General features: G+C 43.9%; 1 protein-coding gene across 1 annotated transcript in view; it reads left to right on the top strand.

Moving 5' to 3' along the window:
* The first annotated feature begins 2,824 nt into the window (after positions 1–2,824).
* bcas2 (BCAS2 pre-mRNA processing factor) overlaps positions 2,825–24,604 on the top strand; it is a 33,796-nt gene continuing 12,016 nt past the window's right edge. The window contains exons 1-3 of the mRNA XM_084332986.1: positions 2,825–3,017; positions 7,193–7,285; positions 7,435–7,505. Coding sequence (XP_084189112.1) covers positions 2,925–3,017; positions 7,193–7,285; positions 7,435–7,505 — 257 coding nt within the window. The 5' untranslated portion in view covers positions 2,825–2,924. The remainder of the gene's footprint in view (positions 3,018–7,192; positions 7,286–7,434; positions 7,506–24,604) is intronic.

Raw genomic sequence — 24,604 nt, 5'->3', positions numbered from 1 at the left:
TCGGGCGTTGTGGACAGCGACTCCTACAGGTCGGTTGGTGCGCCTGCGCAGTAGAATCAGGAAGTGTCGGGGGCAGCGTGAGCCTCCCACGCGTTACTCCTCGCCACTGAGAGATCGAGCTGCGCAGGTGAAAAGATGCGACTGCTGTTACCTCAAGTACCGGAGGGGACTTGTGCTATGTATGACTTAGTCCACATTGCAGCCGGCTTGTGGGAGGCAAGAAACAGCGTTTGTGACAGGGGAGGGTTGAATTGGATGATACGAAATTGGGCTGGGAGAAAATATAGAAAATGGGAGAAAAAGTGGATAAAAAAAAACAATTGCAAAAATTACACAAGATTATGCACATATTCTTGAGAGTACTATTATGCATATGCTCAGTGGTGTAATGTACTTGAGTAATTGTACTTCGTTACAATACTTAAGTGCTGTTTCTGGGGATTTGTACTTTACTCGAGTATTATTAGGTTTGTATACTTGTACTTTTACTCAATTACATTTCAGAGAAAAAATAAATACTTTTTACTCCTTACATTTAAAATGCAGACCTACAAAGTACAAAGTACAAATCTCGCAGGTCCAACTATTTAAATTCGTATATTTGTTTCTCTGGCCGAACAAACATTAACGTTATTAATCCTGCGGCCGCAATTTATTTTAAAACAGCCAATCAAATCCCCATCAATGGAAAATTAACCCGTCCATACCCATGCTGATTGGTCCTTGTGCAAGACTAGAAAGCGGGGATCTTTGATTAAACACCTGCTATCAGAAGAATAGACAGTCGGAATTTTTCTCTTTTTTGTTTACTTTTACTTTTTAGTACATTTAAAAGTAGAAACTTCTTTACTTTTACTCAAGTGTGTTTTTAGCCAGATACTCTGACTTTTACTTGAGTACGATTTTGAGACGGTACCCATACTTTCACTTAAGTATAATTTCTGGGTACTTTTTACACCCCTGCATGTATTTATCGCTCCATCTCCGCCCCCTACAAACATGGGAACTCTGTTTTTGCTTTGTTCGTGGTTTATTGTGATGTTTCTTCTTGACTTGTTTAAAGAAGACGTGTCCGGCCCATGGGGACATTAACGTGTGTTGTCGGGCCTTACAAATTTATTTGATTTGATTTGAGACTAGAGATCAAAGAACATGTTTTTCCACCTTGTTTCCAGACTCATCCAGATGAGAATAAGTCTGGTGGAACAGGTAGATGATGATGTCATCCACCATAGGTTGAAGAGTAGCTGGTGGATGACCTCATGTGGGTCTTTTGCTCTCACTTAGGAGTAAAAGTCCTAGCGCCACTCTGGAGTATTTCACCCTTTTCCTCTCTTCTAATTTGTCCTGATTGCTAATTAATGCCTGCTATGTGTAGTTGACTCTCCTTCATAATGCTCACCTGTTGTGTTCGCTCATTGTCAGTTCTTCTCTGTCCACAGGCATGAGTACTCTACCAAGAAGCATTTGTTATCGCTCATGTCGGGGGCATAATTGTGACACCACGTTGGCGTTGTGCTTTGCCTATTTTGTATTCATGTTATTGTGATATATATTTATCGTGTTGTGTGCCCAGCAACATCACTCAGTTTAGTGTAAACTGCATTGGCGTTTTGGAGACTACTGTCTCTTATTTCCTTCCCCTTTGAAAGTGTTTGTTTTTTCGTGTTGAGACGTTGGTGGATTTTATTGTTGTTTCACAATAAAGAAAGACGTTACTTGTGAAAGCGCAACCATCGTTTCCGACTACTCTCTTCAACTCTGCACATGGGTCCAAAACACCTACCCCAACTGTAACACTCATGTAGCTGGTTGGCACATGCTCTGAGCACCCTGGCACTGATGAAATTGGGACCTGTAACCTCAGATACCCTCCTCACTGGGTCAGCTGTGATGGATAGATCTGGGGTGAGGGGTGGGTGTATGAGTAATCCTGTGTGTGAGTAATGAGTAATCGATGCAGGGTGGGTTGTATCATGTCGTTATGGTGTGAGACGTGAGGCAACTGCAAGCCCACCAAGAGCACTGGGGTTGGGGGTGAGTGTTTTGAAGAATGGGTTCAGGTCATTGCCCCTCTCCCAGTCCTCTTCTAATGCAGAACAACAATTTTGAATATAAAAGGAAGGTCTCTTCCTTATGCCTAAGTACATTACATTATGCCTAAATAGGACAATGATTTCCAGTTAACCAGCATATTCTATAATAATAATAATCATCTTCATCATAGAATAGAATAGAATAGAAATACTTTATTCATCCTGAGGGAAATTTGGCACTACAAATCGCTCACAGTAAACATTTGGGTAGACAAAAAACAAAAGTCACGAATAAGAATAAAAATAAAAATAAGCCTAAGAATAAAATACGGTCCGGGATATACATTTCCTATGTTACATTCTAATATAAAATATACAGAAATATACAGTAAGTGTAAATTTGTAAAAGTAAAAGTCCAGGAAGATAGTAGTGTCACCCTGTGCTCAGTGATGCAGTGAGGCACAATGATGCATTATTGTAAAGTCTGATGGCTGTCTGTCGTAATGATGAAGGACTTCCTGTGTCGTTCATCATCATCATCATCATCATCATCATCATCATCATCATCATCATCATAAGAATAAGAATAATGTTTGCACCATATTTGCTATGCTACCTACCACCACCATTGTCCAGATTAGTCTGTGGTTGCATACTTTGTGTGTGGCTCTGAAATCTTTGCATGGTATTTGGTTGCGCAAGTACAATTAGCACTCCAGTTCGCTAGATGGCATAGTACACAAAGTCGATATCTGTAACAGAAGCAGATACGGCGGAAGTAGAAGACCGCACAATTTATAGCACTGTTTGTCTCTGGACTCAACGTTGTCTATACTGTGTGGGAGCTGCTAGAAATATACCAAAAAGTATTTACTACATTAATAGAAATGGCTGGAACGGCGTCAGTAGCTGGTGAAGTGTTTGTTGACGCTCTGCCATACTTTGACCAGGGTTATGGTGCAGCTGGCGTCAGAGAGGCGGTAAGTAATGTCGGCTAACTTGACTTAGCCAAGTTACATTGATGTGAGCGAGCTCGCGTTAGCTTGTACAGGGTAACCATGCGAAAACAAGGCGAGATGTTGAACATCGCTTTTGTAATGTGTATATAATATAGCTTTTCTATTTAAAATTATATTAAATGATTAGCCTGGGCCAGGCTAGTAGAGAGAGAGAGAGAGAGACTGACTGACTGACACAAGGGGGCGTGTTCTCCCTTTTCACCTCAGAAACATCACTAAACTCCGTTCCTCACTCACCCTGGCAGATTCTGAGAAACTCGTCCACGCTTTTGTTTCCTCCAGACTATTGCAATGCACTCCTCATCGGGATTCCTAGTAAAATCATTCAAAAACTGCAAACCATCCAGAATAGCGCTGCTAGGATCCTGATGAGGGTGCGCAAATATGATCACATCACCCCCACCCTCAGATCACTTCACTGGCTCCCCGTGGAACACAGGATCGAGTACAAAGTCTTCCTCACTCACCAGTGTGTACACGGTGGTGCCCCTGCCTACCTCAAGGAACTCCTCACATCCCAGTCCTCCTCACGCTCCCTCCGCTCCGGCACAGCCTACCTCCTTTAAGCCCCCAGGACTAAGCTGCACACCATGGGCGATCGAGCCTTCTGCTCTGCCGCACCTAGCCCCTTTCGTGACTTTCGGTTTGCAAGCCTGTGGCTTTTGTGACCGGAGTCACTTGCCCACCCGCCCCGATCACCCAGTAGAGAAACGACCAAGCGTCATCAAGGGGCTCGCGGTGTGTCAAGAATACATCAGATCTGAATTTCAAAGATACCCAGCGTACAATATGGGTCTAACACAGCTTCACGATGGGGTCTGGAAGCTCGGAGTTGCTAATAAACAGTTTAAAACATTGTTACTCGACGAGTGGTATTTACAGACCGAACGTCCATCTCCGCCGTTGGTGTCACAGCGCATGCGCACCATGCCGCGTTCACGTTACTGGGAAGAAGCGGAAGAACCAGCTTCCGACTGGGAAAAACCATTCACGTCAGCCTCCTAGTGGTAATTCCTACTAGGACATATGGGATTCTTTTATAGACCCCATATCTCCCACTTCGCGTCACGAATTGCGGAAGTATGGATGTGGGCGTTTCATCCATAGATATATATAGAGTCAAAGCGTGAAGGCTTCCTAGTTGTAGCAACGAGATGTCCTCTGGTTCTTCCGCTTCTTCCCAGTAACGTGAACGCGGCATGGTGCGCATGCGCTGTGACACCAACGGCGGAGATGGACGTTCGGTCTGTAAATACCACTCGTCGAGTAACAATGTTTTAAACTGTTTATTAGCAACTCCGAGCTTCCAGACCCCATCGTGAAGCTGTGTTAGACCCATATTGTACGCTGGGTATCTTTGAAATTCAGATCTGATGTATTCTTGACACACCGCCGCAAGCCCCTTGACGACGCTTGGTCGTTTCTCTACTGGGTGATCGGGGCGGGTGGGCAAGTGACTCCGGTCACAAAAGCCACAGGCTTGCAAACCGAAAGTCACGAAAGGGGCTATGCCGCACCCAGACTGTGGAATGCTCTCCCCATCCACCTGAGAGCACCACAATCCGTCAAGGCTTTTAACCCTTTCTCTGCCACGCTTAATCGCTTATATCCATCAATGTTTGATCACTGCCAGCTCTATTTGTCTATGGAGATGTTCACCTACTTTGCAGGGCTATATCTATCTAGGTCGTCCTCGGACAGGCCCTCCATCGGTGCTTCCAGTCATCCCGATCCTCCATGCATCTGGCTAGCTCGCCGGTGCTTTCTGTTCCCGCATCTCTCCTGAGTACGTCCACGTAGGTTAATGTGGGACGTCCTCGTGATCGATGCCCGTGTGTTGGTTCCCACAGCACAAGTTTGCTGGTTGGCATCTCATGGTGTCTCTGGCAGTGACCTGCCAGCCTCATTCTCCTGACTGCCACTTTATCGCTCACCTTTAGCACCCCCCCATACAAGTTTGCATTAGTGACATGCTCATCCCTGTTGATGTTGAGCACCACACGCATCATTCTGGTGTAGCACCCATCCAAGGACTTCTGCAGGGTGGGCTTCAAGGTCCAGCATTCACTGCCATACAAAAGGACACTCAACTGTTGCATGAAAGAAGTTGAGCTTGATTTGACGGGGGAGGTTGGATTTCCACACACTGGTCATGCCGCCAGGGTTTCCGTTAGAATTTTTTTTTGCAGGTCTGAGTGTCCGGTAGATTTCAATCTACCGGACAAATGGGATAAATTCCGGTCAGAGTTTATTGAGCTTAAAAACAATTGATATGCCTATATAAAGAATGACATCATCAAGGCATTTATAATATTTTAACTTAAAACTAGGCTACTTTTGCGTATATACAGTCATTAATATATTCCAAATAAAATAAGTCCCTCGAGACTTCGTGCTGCTGCCGACTTGAGGTGTCGGTGGGCAGTCTGCCCGACCTTAATAAACAGCAGTCTGTTATAATCACATTTTTATGAGCTAACGAATTCCGTTATATTGGACATTTATATTAATTATATCAAGCGAAGAACTGAACATTATCGTGGGTTTGCGTGATTTATATCTCCACCTCCCAACGACTTGGTGCTGGTCATAATGTCCGGTGAAAATAATTCCCTCTAAACACAATTTGATTATTTGAATTGTATTAAAATAGGCTAAAATTAAATCATTTGTTTCATCGTTGCTTCACCAAGCAGCCGGTCTAATAATGACATTCTGTTGTCAGCGCGAGCTGGCTGCTGATATATTTACGTGAAGCATGGAGCAGCAGTGTTTTTAGGTCCGGTCTGGAAACCGCTCAGCAGCGCCCCCACCCAACAGCTGAATTGCCAATGGCTGAATTGGAGTACTGCACCCTGCCGGCCGGCAGATGGATGCTTCTCGCAAATATATCAGCAGCCAGCTCGCGCTGACAAGACAATGTCATTATTAGACCGGCTGCTTAATGATTGTTTGTTTCGTTCATCGCATAGGCTATTTAATTTTAGCCTATTTTAATACAATTCAAATAATCTAATTGTGTTTAGAGGGAATTATTTTCACCGGACATTATGACCGGAGAGATTAAATATGTCGGACTTCAACAGATTTTGCCGGTCAAAAACCGGTAATTACCGGCTAACGGAAACGCTGCATGCCGCTATAACTTTTTAAATTGTATTGCTAAATTGACATTACTATGGCCCATTCAACATCGATTAGCTATTGTTCAGGGTGTAGGAACGTTTTACTTTTTCATTCACACATTCATACTAAAATACCGTCCAGAGTACATTATGTTTTTATCGTTTTCTGCAGTAATTAATAGAACGTGAGTTATAGCCATTATGCATATATTAGATCATCAAATGCAGTTTGATAGCGATTGACACCAGATACAAAATTTCAATTGTACAAGGTCCTAAACGTCATGACTCATCATCTGCTGGTGCCCGGAGTGGGGGGGGGGGGGGGGGGGGGGAACTCACCACAGCTTCCTCGTAGCGATGGGGGATGCTACTGGAGCAAAAAGATCATTATTATGGGATGTCGATCTAGTTGGTCCAGTTCCAGGTTGTATAATACTAATATACGTCCAATCATGTTGTTTTTATCGAGTTATGGCAACAGATCCATGTCCAGTGTGGACTGTGGGTGAGCACCACTTCTGGCCGCTCACTTCCGGTGTTGGCAACTCGCCGATCGGCCACCAGGTGGCGGTCTTGAACCGTTGGAGAGTTGAGAGGAGATCTACAGCACCCGTCAAGTCTCCGTGGGTGAAATATGATTGCCATGACAGAAATATTGATCTCAAAGACGCTGTACGACGTCATTGGCAGATTACGCATGGCGGAGGATGACGTCTTAACACGTCATTGGCGATTAAAGGGTTAAAAGGGGCCTAAAAACATTTATTTTTAACAAGGCTTTTGCCTGAATTTCTTTTACTTTTATTTTTACTTCTATTCATTTTTTTCATTATTTTAATCTATTTTATTTTTACGTTTCTTCCATTTCATTGGTTGTTTTATTAATTTTAATTGTTTTATTCATTTAACCTTTTGTCTTTATCTCCTGTAGCACTTTGAGATTTTTACAAATGTAAAGTGCGGTACAAATTGAATTTATTATTTCTCTACAAATTTTTTGGACTCCAGGCTGCAGCGTTGGTCGAGGAGGAGACTAGGAGGTACCGACCCACCAAGAACTACTTAAGTTATCTTCCCACGCCTGACTTCGCTACTTTCGAGGTGAATAAACGTTCTCACTGTTGCAGCCTTCTGCAGGGCTTCGGCCATCACCATCTGACACGTTGTGGGGGAGCCCAGTAGTGCTGCTGACTGCAACCATGACATTTTATCATTTGATATTGACTCGCCACATTCTCATCACATTTCAGACGGAAATCATGAGGAATGAATTTGAGAGGCTATCGGCTCGGCAGCCCCTGGAACTCCTCAGCATGAAAAGGTAAACCCTGCATGTCGCTGGTCAGGAGCCTGTTCAGATGTAGCCATGGTAACCCGACTCCCCCCTACTGGGACTGTATACGGTCGGGAACTGGTTCACAACACAAAAAAGACGACGACCCGTCTAGAGGCACTTAATATATTCTGATCTTCTCCAAAGCCTCACCACGGACAGTCAGTCCAAAGCCTCCTTTTCCCCAGAATAGGCAGGTTTTTAGTCCATAATGAATTGTTTGTTCACCAGCTCTGCGTTTCCGTGTCCACACGCTTTTGATCAACCTGGCACACGTGCATTACGACAAAACAACACCTGGCAAAACCAGCGAGGTGTTGGTCATTATTTAGTCGTAGTTGCCAGGTGTTGGTCATTATGTCGGTAGTTGCCAGGTGTAGTGCATTATCTTGCCGCAGTGCATGTGCACCAAGTTCAGTTATTGTACAACTAGAAGCATGTGGTCACAAAAACGCAGAACTGGTGAATAGGGATGGGTACTGAATTCGGTACTTTTAAAGGTACCTACCGAAACACGTCGGTACTACCGATTATCTATTCACGTGACGTGAGATCCAACTGTGCCAATTGTCGGTAAAAAAAAAAATGTGTTTACGCAAAACGAAACCGCACGACACGTCAACGACACGTGCACAATACATGTTTTCAAACTCTCCTTGGGTGTTTGCAATTCATGGGGCGATATGTCTCTGATATCTTGGTACAGTGGGCAGGTTGTTAGAAAGTGTAGCTCAAAGTTTCCACCTGTGCTCCGAGTCTGACATGGCTGTTCCACTTTATTTTGTTATGTGCTCTCACTGCCGCGGTGGGTTTTATTTTTAGCGGTCGGCTTACTCCTTCCATAGTTCCACATATACTTATTTGTAACCCATTTGACGTTATTAAGCTAACGTTAGCTAATCGTCGGACATAACGTTAGCTCCCTAGGCTAGCAGTGCAGCCTAGCAGTAGCAGTACAGAAGAGGCGGATGTGACAATAGTTAATTTCTGCTAGAGTGGTTTGTTTACCCTTGTGAATGAAAATGAATGAATGAATGAACTTTATTGAACAGATTGCAGAATGGGTACAATACAGTACGGCTCAAAACATACAATTGTTAAGGGGATGCAGACCAGAGAAAGACGTTTGTCTTGTTTACATCAGGGTCCCCCATTTTTAATTCATAGTGACATTTATGACATACACAACATACATGACATCATGACATTTATGGCATAGGGACACATGACATACAGGTATCTAGTACTGTTACATTTGTGACATATATGATATGCAAATATACAGTACTGTTACCCATAGATCCTGACAGAGTATATACATATGATGGGGAGGAGACTGTACATTAGGAGGGGGTGGGTGGGTGGGTGGGAGAGAAATATACATACGGTGGGGAGAGAATATATACATACGGTGGGGAGGAGACTGTACATTAGGAGGGGGTGGGTGGGTGGGTGGGAGAGAAATATACATACGGTGGGGAGAGAATATACATACGGTGGGGAGGAGACTGTCTATTAGGAGGGGGTGGGGGGGGTTTGGACATTTACGGTGGCCAGTTTCGAATTGCAGCCTCCCGTAGGTGCTCTTTTAGAGCGGTTTTGTATGTGGGTAGGGATTCACATTCCTTTACAGCTTTATACTTGTTATTTTGTAAAATACAATACCTTTATTTATTTTGTATTTAAATATATAGACGTGTACCTTTTTTAGTTAATTTGTAAAACATATTTTTTTAAATAAACATAAAATGTATTTAAAGATATGTGTGTGACTGTGTATATATATATATGTTCTAAATAATAATAATAACTTTATTTGTATAGCACCTTTCATACAGGGGATTGCAGTTCAAAGTGAGATCAGTAAGATGTAAATAATAATGAAGTAATAATAATACATTATTTATTTATTAAATATTAAGTTTTTGATATTCTTTTTACAACTGAGGTTGATAGATTACATTTTTAGAGACTAAAGTACCGAAAAAAGGTACCGGTATCGATTCACAGGTACCGGTATCGGTTCAAATGTGAAAGGTACCCATCCCTACTGGTGAATTCATTATTGACTAAAAACTATTTTCGGGAAAAGGAGGCTTTGAGTTAGGGCTGGGCGATATGGCAAAAAATAATTATCGAAATTGTTATAAGTAAAAACTTTTTTTTTCATATGTATGTTTATTTTGCAGCAATTCTTTGTCGTTGCCGCCATCTTTAGTGTTACATCCCCTCACACCAGTTCTCAGGCTGCAGCTGGTTTAAAAGCGAAAGTAAACCGGCTTCTCTGCTGGCTGTGGCTCCAGGGGAGTTGAACAGTTCTGGCTCTGCTAGTTTATTTTCGATCTTTTGGCGCTTTTTTGGTGGACAAACCACCGCACATGTGCACCGTGACTCGTGACTGGAGTCTAGCTCTGCTAGCACACATAGCCTACTGTGTACAGACAGTTTCAAACTGTATTTTAAATTAGAAAGCAAACAAAATAAATGGACAAGAGAAAAATAAATCTCAATTTGGTCAGTATTGTCATTTGGACAAGCAAAGCCATTACTTTAAGTTGCAGGCAAGAAAGACAAGTTTGTCCACTGTTTCTGGTTTTAAAACTGCCCTGTTGCAGGTAAAAAAAAAAGAAAATAAATTATAAAAAGTGATATATATTAAAAAAAAAAAAAATATTATTATATTATTATTATTATTATTATCGTTATATTATGGCTAAAAACGTTATCGCGATAAAATTATTTTCATATAACTCGATATCGATAATTATCGCCGATATAATTTCTGTCAAGTTTAATTAACTTCTTATGCCCGGCGCCGATGGACGGGCTATTAATAGACTTGTTTTGCTGCTGCGAATGTCTAGAGTTGATGTCGTCATCAGTCCGTGCACGTTCTTCTACCCCAGTGCATAGATTATTATATTCCACCAGGGGGCAACCTACCGCCACTGGATCATATGCATTATAAGAATGGAACACAGTTAGCCAGAGCAAGCGGTGTATCCCACGACAATGTACTAAAATCACCCTAAAATACTCCGTTCCGCCCCAATACATTGCAACGTCGTCCACTGCATACCCCACACTACTCTAACCGTGGCCTCAGAATTCACGCCACACACCCACTCGGCACGTAAACTATAAAATAGCAGCGTGCAAGCTAATGATCCTAGCCAGCCTTGTTTACTACCCAGAGGTGCACCGCGGGTTTCCTTCACTGTCGCCATCTCCTTCACTGATTGGTTGTTAGTGCGTGTGCTCATATCCAAGCTTGGAAAATCGATATATCGAAACTTTGTGACCACGTTTCATGTTTATTTCGAGGAAATAATTTATCGCGATAGTTATCATTATCGTTTTATCGCCCAGCCCTAACCTGTACACACCCATCCGCCTGGCCACACCCCCATCCGCTCATCTACATAAGCACGGGTGTGGCCATACTAACGGCTCCTTCCCTATTTTCACCACGACGAGTGTCCGTATACACCACTTGAGTTTAGTGCAAAATAGTTGTTGGAGAGGAGCTGCGTGGACATTGTTTCTTGTTTTTTCTCTCTCTCAATTTTCGAGAAAAAGCTAAGTCATAATGTCCTAAATCGGGGGGTTCGGACAATGTCACCCTTCACCAGCGTTTTTCCATGTCCGCCGTGTGTCGTGGGGCTGCTCTGACTCCACGGTCGTGGCAGTCGGACACGCCCGAGCGGCGTCCGGTGGGGAGTCTGCCTCTCCGAGGGGCTGTTGAATCAAGGCCGTGCGATGGCCTAGTTCCAGCTCTGGTTCCCCCGCCAGGCTCCTCTGGTGGCTGAGGATTTGAGACGCAGGCTCTTCGCCTCTGCTCGCTCCCGTTGTAGGGCGGCGAGCTGCAGGGGCGAACGGCCTGGCTTTGGGGAGGTGCTGGAGCCGAACGAGGGTGCTCTTGCTCTCTCCGTTTCCGATGGAAACTGAGGATCATATGGAGGGAGCGGGAGCGCTCTTGTTTGATGCCCCAATGGATTCGTATCACTCTCCCCCTCAGGGTGTGGCAGGGGGTGTTGCATCTCCTTGGGCTCCCTTGTTCTCCGGTGTTGGGTTAGAACTAGTGGTCTGCAAGGGCCTTGAAATAAAGCCCGTGCCCAGCCCGAGCCCGTGAACTTCAGGCCCTGCCCGAAAATAAGCCCGACTGTAAATAATGTTTTAAGCCCTAGCCCGCATGAAAACCCGAAAAAAATATTATTATTATTAAATTTTCTTTTTTTGTATTCGTTTAAAATATTCGAAACACTGTTTTATATGAACTTAATAAATAAACAAAAACGAAAATGTCCAATAGGTCTAACTAAATAACACATATCACGCTGAAAACTAATAAACCATTCTATAGCCTGATTCGCAAATTCTATTATATAGTCCAATATAAAATAATTTTTTTGTTTTAAATATTCTAAACACTTTATATAATATTAACTTAATAAATAAACAAAAACGAAAATGTCCAATAGGTCTGCCTAAATAACGCATATCACGCTGAAAACTAAGAAGCATTTACATAGCCTGTTTCGCTCTTATTAGAATGCCGTCCCAGTGCTCGCTTATTAGACAGCCTCGTAAAACGTATTGAAGGCTATAGAATCTTCTTTGACACACACACACACACACGACACAATAGCCTACTCAGTCACTATACAAACAAACAGAAAACAGAAATCAGATTTTGAGCAGAGCAACATAATGAAAGCACAACAAAACGGGCAGCAGCACCCAGCAAATAATAAACATCAGACTCACCACTTCGCTGTTGACGTCAGCAACGCGTTGAACAACGTTAACAAAACTTCGCCAACCGGCTACATACATCCAAGAACAAATTAAAACGTTCGCCAACTGGCTATGTTCCAACACAACCAATGCCACTTCGGTCCGGTTCATTTGTTCATCAATCCACCTGAGGGTCATCACTGTTCTCCCTCGAGTTCTCCCCTGAGTTCTCCCTGCGCGCTGCGGTAATTACATCCAAATGTTTATCTGATGACAGCTTGCGCAAAAGAGAAAACGAAGGTTATCCTATAACCCTAGTTATATGAAAAAGAAAAAAAAGCGCAATAAAAGAATTAAAAAAATAAAAAACGGCGGTGCCGAGCCCGAATTATTTATTTAAAAATAAAGCCCTACCCAGCCCGAACCCGTCGGGTCGGGTAGGGCCCCGTCGGGCTTGGGCAGGGTTGCAGTGCACTAGTTAGAACCTCCGACCCGGAGACAAGATGCCCGGCTATCTGCCGCGTCGGATGGTGGCGCCAGACATGGCAGCCTCCCGCACGTGAGGGACGCGGGCGACGTGGAGGAAGATTCGCAAGGGGAGTTGCGTGCCTTGTTCCCCGAGCTCATGGCGGCCGCCGCAGCCGCTAATGGTGTGGCGTTGCCGCAGCCTCTGCCTGCACCTGTCCCTGATGACATGATAGGTCATCTCTGGCAACGTCGTCCTGTAAGGGAGATGGGCGTTGTCTGCCCATTCTTCCCTTCAATGGAGGCCTACGTAAGACAGGGACAGGTAATCTCCCGCATCACTGGCCTTACCCACGCCTACGTGCCAGTCACGCGGGTGGCGGGTTTGGTCCAGGGACTAAGAGATGGGGTGTCTCGGCTTGATAGCCCGATGACATCCATTCTCTGTCCCGAAGTGGTGTGGGAGCCGTTGTGGAAGCCGGTTCCCCAAGGGAAATCGGCTAGGCAGATGGCTAACTGGAGTGACCAGGCGTACATCGCCGCGACTCAGAGCCTGGCTGCGACGTCTAACATCGCGCAGCTAGCACGCTACATGTCGGGGATGATGGTGGGCGGGTCGGTGTTGGACGACTGTCAACAATACCTTCACGCCCAGGCGGCTGGAGCCATCCTGCACCTTACCCAGCTGCAGGCGATAGCCGCCGGGAAGGGGCGCGCCCTGGCCACTCTGTCCCAGCGCCACCTTTGGCTGGAGCAGGCGAGGGTGCCTGAACAGAAGAGGATTCCCCTGCTCACGGCCCCCCTCTCCGATGCTGGGCTCTTCTGGTCGGCCATGCAGCAGATGACGGCTGCCTGCAGAGAGATGGAGGAGGAGCGCGCTGTGCTCCAACCCCATTTCCCCCCATCCGATGCCACCGGTGATGGCCGACGGAAACAACAACGTCGTCGGAGGACCGCAACCGTTTCCTCCGCCACCACCGCTGCCGCTGCTGGGCCTTCGTCCAAGAAGGCCAGGAGTGGAGGGAGTGCCTCGTCCGCCGCAGCCAGCCACCCCACGCCCGGAGGTGACGGTAGGGATCGACGTGACCAGGCGGCCCAGAACCGTCCCTCCGGGCCGGCTCCCTGTGGGGGCAGGCGCCGCTAGTGACTTCCCCTGTTCCCTTCCCCACCCCAACCATATGATTTTGTTAAGACTAAATAAAGGGTCCCTCCTGGTGAGGGACTGTTTTTTTGTTACAAACTGTGTTTATTCACTATGTTGGGGATACGGTGTGTGAACCCTCGCCTAGCTGTGGGGTTGTTTAGGAGAGCAGGACAGTTTCTTGTAAATCGTTCTGGTCGCTATATATATGTGTGCTTGGCAAGGCCTGTGGCTAGCACTCGGTCGAAAGACTTTTCTTTCCTCATCCTGAAGAAATATGTTTCTTCTTATAGTGGTACATTTTTACCGTTGTCTGAGGGGGTTGTGTGTATTCTGTTACATTGGAAACATGGCATAGAGTCCACAACTTTGTTGGAGTGTTAGCCTATAGAAGTGCTCGTATGTGTAGCTTGTACCGAGGTCTTGACCCTCTCTTAAACTTCTGTGTTTTTTTCTTAAAACATGAAACACGGGTGTCGTGTTCGCACATAAGCCTACGGCCGTGTTTATAAAACCCGTTCGCAGTCGAGTTATCGTCTGTGGCTGGCGTGCGTTCAGGGGGCGAAATTTAAGCCCGCCACCCGCCAGGGGCGCTCAGTTTTTACCTTTGGAGTTTGGCGCTTGCCACTGAGAGGGCTGCCCGCCGTGTGGCGTGTAGACTTGTAGTTCATAACGATACTCTTATTTTGAAAATCTGTGCGGGTCTCATTTCCGCCCCAAGGGCAGCTAGAGTCATAATATCGATGGCTCCGGCAGTTAGCAACATTCGGTTCGTAATTATGATGCTCTTGAAATTTTGAAATTCTGAAAAAAAACGTGGCAACGAGTCATATCCGCCCAGCCCTGCAGCCCTCGTATCAACACAGAGGCAGTCTGCTCTAGTCTAGAAGAGCGGACCTCCATGAGCTACCGTTACTGTTTAAACAATGACCCAGTCAACTATTCACTTTTAGTTTAATACATGACGAGGCATTGTCTAACGGTATCTAGCTGGCTAGCTACTGATGGCTGCTGATAAACAAATGCTCCAGCAATAGTCGACTCGAGTGTATAATACCTCCGTTCCCTCGTTAGCTAGCTCACGTTAGCTAGCTCACGTTAGCTCTATATGTCCCAGTAAACTAAATTGTCTTAACGTTATCTAGCGGGCTAGCAGTAGCTACAGATAGCTCCTGATATCAATGTCTTATAACATTGATTTAATGCGTATTCTAGCTGAGGGCTTGATGAATGTGATTTGACCAAAGAACCGGAACATTATACACCAATAGGGTCCAGCTGCAGCGCCGGAGAATCCTTGCATGCTGAATGTAGAGTAGGGTCTAGCTGCAGCGCCGGAGAATCCTTGCATGCTGAATGTAGAGTAGGGTCTAGCTGCATCGCCGGAGAATCCTTGCTGGAGCTGGAGGCTACTCAAGTATACACACAGACAGTGGAGCTGTTTGCAGATAGCGAGCATTTTGACTTATTGCGTGGTGGCGATGTCTCGCAGATAATACAACTACAAGTATGATTATATAATATATATTTTATTTAAAAAAAAAATGTATATAAAATATATATATATTTTTTTTTAATCAAAAGAAATTTGGCAGGTAAGAAATATGCTTGGCGGGTAGATTCTTCCCATCTACCCGCCACTGGCCGGTGAGTCAAAAAGTTAATTTCGCTCCCTGCGTGCGTTGGTTTAGCTTATGCTTGTGGATGTACGCTTTTCATACAGCATGCTGGCTACACTGGTATCATCGCTGATGGTGGTTTTTCATCGTATCCGGGGTGTGGGATCATGAGGGGGTGAACTGATAAACCCCTCCTTCCCTCTTTTCTGATTGGTCAGGGGGTTGGGCCTTCTGTCCTTCGGGGCTTCCTGTCGCACTGATTGGTCAGCGCGGCACGGGTAGGGAGGGGGGGGGGGGTAGGGAGTTCCCTGGTTCCACGCCTTTTTTGGCCAGGTGGGTCACGGAATTCCCCCCGCCATAGAGTATGTCACTGGGCGCGTTTCTATTGGTTGTGAGACTTCCGTGAGTTCTTTTCAGGCTCCATGTGGTGGACCTCTGTTGTTGTCAAGATGGGTTTTGCGGTGCATGTGAACTTAAACGAAAGTTTTCTGCTCTGCGCTCTGTTACATATGTCTTGAGCTTTTGGTCACGTAGCTCAATGTTACATATATCTTTTCAATTTGTTGCTCACGTGGGAAATCTCTCTGGGGGTTCCCCGTCTCCTCTCTTTTATGTAGAGAGGGTTTGACAGGGTTGTTGTTTTTCCCTCTGACACGTCATATGGGACCCATGTCTGTGTTTTTTGGCCGGCTTCTTGCCGTTCTCCCAGGCGGCTTGGAGGGAACGTTATCTGGGTTCTTGTTACAATTGCCATTGATATGTTTTGGGTTTCGACATGTACATAGTGCTGGCCCTGGGTGCTTCTGTGTGGAACCACGCATGGGCTTGCGCGCCTTGGTTGTTCATCATTGAAACAGCGTTTTTATGGGGCAACTAGGATGGAGTTTGTCTCTTCCGAGCGCCAGTGTACTAGGTTAGTCTCGATGAATTCTCGTTCATCTCTGGGGGGTGATAATGGAATAGATCAAAGCATTGGCGGAGGGGTCTCACGCTTTTGGGGTGGGCCACCGGGCGCGGTGCTTTATGTTCTGACCCAGGGCTCTACGCTAACCTTTTTCACTAGGGGCACAGGTGCTCCTAAATGAGAAAAGTTAGGAGCACACAAAGAAATTTAGGAGCACCCAAAAATATTTAGGAGCACAGTGAAAATATTTCAAGTAAAATAGTTTTTTTTTTTTTTTTTTTTAATAAATGTATATTTGTCCTGTGCGTGCATGTGTGTAAATTAGCTCTTGCTACAACCCTGCATGTTTACATTTTGTATTTTGTACTTGATGTTCATTAACATGTGATGTACTTATCAAATCAAACTACTGCTACAAAAGTAACAGTGAGTCACTTAACTTTAGCTTTTACCCCTTTTATGCATACAATGCCTATGTTTTGGCGTGTTGCTCTTCTAGAGCAGTGGTTCCCAAAGTCGGGGTCGCGACCCAAAGGTGGGCCGCGAGCAGCCACAGGAGGGCCGCGAGATGATTTTCAAAGATTTTTTTTTTGTCAGGCCACTGAACTTAGAAGCAGGTCAGGACAGTGTTTCTAGTTGTATTCTAAAATTCTATTCTATTGTATTCTAAAATGTGACTATATGGTTTTATATTAACTTAATAAATAAACAAAAACGAAAAATCTACTTATTTCAACGAACATTTCAAACTAAATAACAGATTATGCACATAAAACGCTGAAAACAACCGAAGCAACAATAGTATTTTAATGAGGCTATTATTATTATCATTATTATTTTGCAACAAGTTAGCCCTCATAAATAGCACATATAAATGAATAACTAAATTGAACTAACTTAATAGGGTTGAAGTGATATTTGGCCTAAAAAAACGATCGCCTGACAAAAAAAAAAAAAAAAAAAAAAGCCTGACGATGTGTGTAACTGAGGGGTACAATTCCCTGACTGTATTGAATAAGTATGGTATCATTAAACCACTACTGACTTATGTACATTACTACTGGCCATACAGTACACAGGTATATGAGATGAACACATCCACAATAACACGGCTTCACAACAAATACTTGTTTAGAAGAATATTTATTAGCAGCACGAAGATTATCTTACATTACTTTACTTATCAAGATTGAGAATTGCGCTTGTAAGGCGAAGAATGTGCATGAATAGGTCAAGAGCGTAAGTCCATGAGCATATTACGCAGGAGATAATTAATACCACCTGTATCATAAGAATTATATATATGGTACACTAGTAGGGCAGCTGGAGATACTAATAGGGTCCCTCCGGTTGTAGGCCAGCAGGGGAGAGGATTTGTCGGTAGCGAAAGTCTGGGTCAACGAGGAATAAGGAGACTCCAGGTACAGGAGACGGTGCAATAATCTCTTGATCCGCAGACGAACAACAGCTATTCTCCGGTATGCAGTGCCGCATGGAGGAAAGCTAGCCAGCCTCAGGCGTCCTAGAGGCGGGCTCGACGTTGCTCCTCACAGGGTAAATCCCACACAATTGTGGGTGTAGACGATTCTCCGCTCCATCAGCTACAGGACCAAAGCAAATATAATCCAGCCGAAAAGGGCTCTGTAGTCGCCGGTGTAGGTTATCCAGTGTACATATCCACACGGTTCTCGTCTAGGGCTCCTCGGATGACGGCACCAGGTTAAGCCGCCCAGCCTGGATAAGCACACTAGCTCGGTACGAGGAAGCGTTGGTAATGCTGGTCACTGTAGAATGGTAGCCGCACGATACACTATACATAATAGACTATTACTTAAATAATAGAATAGGTCGAACTCGACGATACAGCGTTAAACTCTGACACTTCAGCTATCAATTCGCACGCGGTCTCAAGGCTCTATTTTGGGGCAAAAACGGGCCCACTTCACAGCACGTTGTATCGTGGTGTGAGGCTTCAACTTATTGGTTAACATACTGCTGTATTCACCTGCGCCGTATTTATACGTTAGGTGAACAATCTAGTACCAGCCTTATTTCTGTCTCGTATTCTTGCGCAGAGCCGGTCATGTCCAGGCATGTCTTTGGCGGTGACTTTGAACTAGACATTGGGGGTATGGCCGTGGCGCCTAGGGGATCGCTGTCCAATAGGAGAACGAAATATTATGGTCTGTACTAGGTAGGGATGGGTACCTTTCACATTTGAACCGGTACCGGTACCTGTGAATCGATACCGGTACCCAACGGTACCTTTTTTCGGTACTTTAAAAAAAATAAAAAATTTTTTTTTTTTTTTTTTTTTTTTTAACTTTTTTCTTTTCATGTCAACGTTCACACGCACAATATATGCTTACCTAGGATTTGACTTGATTCAACAACAAAGCAGTCGGAGCAATGACAAGCCGAAAACTGTCGAAATTTAATTTACCTACCTCAGTCGTAAAAAAAAATCCAAACTTCAAATAACTACAATTTCGACAGTTTTCGGCTTGTCATTGCTCCGACTGCTTTGTTGTTGAATCAAGTCAAATCCTAGGTAAGCATATATTGTGCGTGTGAACGTTGACATGAAAAGAAAAAAGTAAAAAAAAAAAAAAAAAAAAAGTAAAAAGAAAAATTAATTAAAAATATTTTTTTTTATTTTTTTTTTATTTTTTTTTCAGTTTCTCACTTGATTCGATACTCGGTAGTACCGACGTGTTTCGGTTCGGTACCTCAAAAGTACCGAATTCGGTACCCATCCCTAGTACTAGGTAAAGGGATATTCCGTGTATATGTACAAAGAATATACAAGGGATATCAGACGATATACAAATACTATACAATATATCTCAAGTAATAAATATATATATTCGGTTTAATCTGATCCTTCGTAACAATGTGCATTGGGCCGCGGCTCTCTGACGCCTTATTTTCTGGGCCCCGGCCTGAAAAGTTTGGGAACCCCTGTTCTAGAGAAATAATCCTTTCAGGGTTGCCTATTGAAATACTGTACACCTCCAGTACAGAAACATTGTTTATGAGTTTGCATCACACCGCTTGCACTCAAGCCGTCCGGCGCTGCAGCTGGACCCCATTGCCCACCTCTGCTGTTCATAACGCTAGCCAAGTTAGCTGTACACACATACACAGTGGGCCAGTTACTTTGGTGTAGGGGTGTAACAATGCATCGATCCTAAGGGGAAAATTCAACTGCATCGATTTGAAAATGTTGGAAACGATTATCGCAATTTGAATGTGTACACGGTGTTATGTTGTTATCATGTCCGTTACAGTCAACACAACGGCATACGCTACTGCATCAACGTTATGATTAACAAAGCAAGGCATTCGTTTTGTTGCATTAACGTTATATTACTATTGCTATCGCTAAATCTAGGTGTTCTAAAATATATTGCTATTGGTAAGACTAGAAGTTGCATGTCTCGGGAAACTCTCGCATATCGCAATGGTGGCGTTTCAGGAAGTAAACAAGCCAAATGAGAGCTTCCGATTGGTCATTTGCTTTCTTTCTCATGAAACCAGTCACGTCACTCTACTGTGATTGGACCGTTGGCTTGAGTGCAATGTGGGACTTGTAGTTTTTTAACGATTCTCGCGGCGGATGAAAAAAAAAACGAGAGAGGCTGTAATCTGTACTCTCACTGAGTCGCACAGCGTGCGCGTAATTGATTTTTACGGTTCGCACACACATATTTTTAGGGGCATATGCGAGCAATTTGGTCGCACTGTAGAGCCCTGCGACCGTCTTGGTGGTGCCCTCTGTGATGTTTTGGGTCGACACGCGTGCCTACCCCCCTCTTGGGACTGGGGATGGTGGCGTGATTAGGACACGGGACTGGTTCTGGTCACGCCGGACCAGGTCAGTTAACCCATTGTCCGCCGGGGCGCAGATCTGTTCTGGTACCCTTGTTCTGGACTTGTGCTTTTTCGGGGCGAAAATGCCGGCTTGGCCCGGGCGTTGCAGGGTTTGATGTTATGGAGGTGTTCGTGGTTATGTCACTGGTCCTTCTCCATTCTTTTTTTCGCCCCTCTCTTCTCCTGCTTGGCGGGGCTGGGGAGGGGGCTGTCAAGGTGGTTCTTGTACCCCTCTGGCATCCCTGTATACGTCCCGGTCCGCCGGTTAACCCCTTCTTGAGAACTGAAACACTTGTACTGCTGTATAGCTGGTGTATACCCGCAGTTGTGTTTTGGAGTTTTTTTCTTGGGGGGTTATAGGTACAACCGCCTCCTGTTGGGTGGTGGTTGGTTTCCAGGTGTGTTGGTAGTAGTGTTGTCAAAAATATCGAAGTATCGATACATATCGATACTGAATATTTAAAATGGTTTCAATACTAATTTCCCGAAATACTTTCCCGAATACTTTCTGCAGTATCGGTACCAGCTGGCGAGTGTTCTACCGCAAGTTGTTGACACGCTGTTCAGAGCACGCTTGCCCCTCCCTCCGCCTCCTCCAGCCCTCCCCCTCACAGAGCCGTCTTCAGTTTGTAAACAAACATTTTAGCTGAAGATGGCAAATGTAGAGCCTCCGCAACTTGTGCTTGTGGATAAAGAAAACAGCAGAAGTGCTGTTTGGAGGTACTTCGGGTTTGAAGTAAACAACGAAGGACAAGCTAAAGATGCCCCAATGCTATTTGCAAGCGGTGTTACAGAGCAGTGCCAACGCGGATCTCCATAAAGAAATGAAAGAGGTTCGTGACAACTGCTCTTTCAACGTCACTGTGACTGAAGCATTAAACCATTAACTCTAGTTTAATACATGATACGTTGTCTACTGATGGCGCATAATATCAACAGCTGATTCGTTGTTAGTAACGTTACAGCTATCTAACGTTAGCTACTGCTAGCCGTTAGCTCCATTAGCTTAGCTTAGCTGGCCACCTTTATAATTACTGCATGGAAAAGGAGTAACGTTAGCGTTTAAACGTTATGTCGAGGTCATACAATACTACAGTCGACATAAGGTTAACGTTACCCCGTTTCCATGAAGTGTTTAAATAGCAGCAGTAGGGGAGAAGAGCGCAGAGCGTAAGCTATGACGTAATATAACATACGGTTATCCTATAACCATAGTTATATGAGTAATAGCGGCGCTCTGCGCTGGACTCCCTGAGGACTCCGTGGTCTTCGCCTTCTGTGGTGAAAGACTTGGGAAGGAGCTGTTAGTATGGCCACACCCCTGCTTATGTAGAGGAGCGGATGGGGGTGTGGCCAGGCGGATGGGTGTGTACAGGTACATGTGGAGAAATTTATTCAGCATCTAGGCTGATATGGGATATGTTCCAGTAGGCAGCGCAGAGCGCCGCTATTACTCATATAACTATGGTTATAGGATAACCGTATGTTCACACGGCTAGTTCAACTTCAGCTCCAGCAGTAATGGAGCTCTAGTGTTCATCAGATGTTTCTCACTTTCTGTCTGTAACACATTCAATATAGGCCTACAATATGATGCTGTTGCTCAATTTTAAGTAAAAATAATATAAATTAATAAAATGTTTAACATTCAACTTTGTGTTTTCCTGAACAAACGTGGCACTGAGTAGTAGTATCTGAGTTGTTTTACGAGTACAAGTACATGAGCACAGTACTGAACTATCGGGGCATCCCTAAAAGGCAGCTTTGGGTAGGAGTGTTGCATTAAAAAACAGAATTCTGCCTGGACTACTTGGGTGTACCAGTGTACCATCGGATCAGTGTTGTAGTGACTTAGGAGTACCATCAGATCAGTATTGTAGTGACTTAGGAGTACCATCAGATCACATTTTTTCCAAGCCATTGTATGGGGGGCCGGGAACAAAAACAATGGCTAATTTTTTTAATATATTGATAGTGAAAACATTTTAACTCTGACAGACCTTATAGACATACATTTGTGGCAGAGGCAGAGAATGGACAAAATAAACAAGCTGCATACTGTAGGTGGCATAATAAACTGTAAACGACATACACATTTGCACTGAACATTATACCTTTGTCTTTTTGCCATTTTATTATAAAACCAGAGACAAGTGCCTCTCTTATCGGTCTATCTTACATTATGTGCAAACCAATGCGTCTATCTGACGGCCCTTTCTGTGGAGCGCACTGGACTATTGAGAAACAATAGGAATTTTCCATTGGTTCTCCCAGTCCATGTGACCATTTCTAGCATTTCCATTGGCTATACTATAGTGACAGACATAGATATGATAAATGGATAGATACTAGAGATGTTCCGATACCATTTTTTCCTTTCCGATCCGATTCCGATACCTAAGCTTTGGGTATCGGCCGATACCGATACTGATCCGATACCAGTGCATACATTAAAAAAAATAAAAATAAAAAATAAATTATATAAATTATAATTTATTTTTATTTTTTATATACAGCTACTGTTTTATATATACTGTTTTTTAGTAATAACTAGAAAGTAATGGTATTTATTCAACAACAGGTGATTGTATATATTTGTATTAGTATCATTAATCAATGAGTGGGGCTGCAGCACTGCAGATATACCCTACTCCAATGATCCACACGGACATTATTAGTTGCTGCACTTGCTACCAGAAGGCTCCGGTTCAGTTAGTAGTAGAGGCTCTGTTGTGATTTTTGCACAATAAATATTCAACATTCTCTTTTGAGACTCCGCCTCAGACTCTTATCATTTGGCACTAAAAGCTAAACATTGTCACCGATATGGCTGTCCGCAACATGTCATTAATTGTGTACGCGAGGTGGTTCAGTGACGACGCTAACGTGAGCTAGGTTAGCTAGCATGAGCTACCGGCAGATGGAAAGACTAACGTTACTGGTGAAAATGTGATTTATGTTGGAATACTCCTTTGCCAACTTGCTGTACTTTGCTTGTAGGTCTGCAGCCATTATTGCTGGATTATGAATAGCCCCAACTTTAGCCAAGGTAACGTTATGGCTAAACCTTTAACGTTAGTTAACGCTAGCTTTCGGTTAGCTGTTCAATGCTAATAACACCACCAAGCGAACCCATCTGAGCTCCCCGTCAACACCGCTCTGTCGGGAGGATGACATTTAAGAAAGTATCTGCTGTTAAAATGACAAACAGCATTGACACTTTAATTCACGGTCGGTTAAACACACGTTTGATTTATAATGGTCACTCAACAGACCGCAGTGTTGTTGATAAATTACGTGGTATCGGAGCGCAGCATTAGAGGGTACTCGCCGATACCGATACCAGCATTTTAGGCAGTATCGGCGGCATTTCCGATACTGGTATCGGTATCGGAACAACTCTAATAGATACAGCGAATTAGATGCAGTCCAGAGAAAACAACCAATCTAGATATTTCAAGATTAATTTTACATCCGCGCAATCTCGGAGAGATGCACTAAATTTTGAGATGACAATCGATTCCGATACAATAAAGCAAGTCTTTATCACAAACGGATCCAAAGATATTTAATGTTTTACAAAACATGTCTAGTGTTGCGCCCGGCTTTAGAGGGTTAAAAGCCAAATAGTATTTTTTATTTAGTTAATAAATGTCTCGTTGTAATTCCTTATATACCTAATGTAGCGCATCTTCTTGAAGCAGATTCAGCTTTTTTTTGCTCTGATTTGACTTCAGTTTAATTGCATTGTTACTGTTCACATGTGTGGTGCCGCGACGGGCTGACCTTCAAATTTCTTTTGGCATTTGAAGCTTCGGGCCGAGATTCGATTTTAATTCGAAGCTTCGAAATAAAAAATTTAAATTTAAATTAAAAACCTTTTTTAAATCTTGACAAACGAAACACTTTGCTTTCATGAAATATTGTAAGCCGTCATTTGAGGCTTTATAAAAGCAGCACAATGAACACAAATCTGTCAGTGCCGAGTCTGACCTCATCTTAAATAACAAACAGTGTTGCTTGTTGTAGTTAACAAAGAGAGGCAGAGTTGATTTTGTACAACAATTTTATTTTCCTATTAGAATCCCATGCCCATCGAACGAAGCTTCGAAGTATTTAAGACAGACACAGTCATATATAAGTAAAGATAAAGTTTGAATGACTTACTGAACTAGTGTTTTAATTTCACACCATACTGCTTATTTGTTATTTCAGCACCAGGCGCTGTCCACCGACTTTTTTCATGTTGAGCAAGCACTACATTGCACCTCGCTGCCTAACTGTTATTCATTCTCAACATGGATAAAACAAAGTATAATAAGTATTCTTTAGGTGGTGGTAGTTTCTC

This window comes from Notolepis coatsorum (assembly GCF_963971535.1).
Source record: "Notolepis coatsorum genome assembly, chromosome: 17".
Taxonomy (NCBI): Eukaryota; Metazoa; Chordata; class Actinopteri; order Aulopiformes; family Paralepididae; genus Notolepis; species Notolepis coatsorum.
This window is presented reverse-complemented; position numbering and strand designations above follow the sequence as displayed.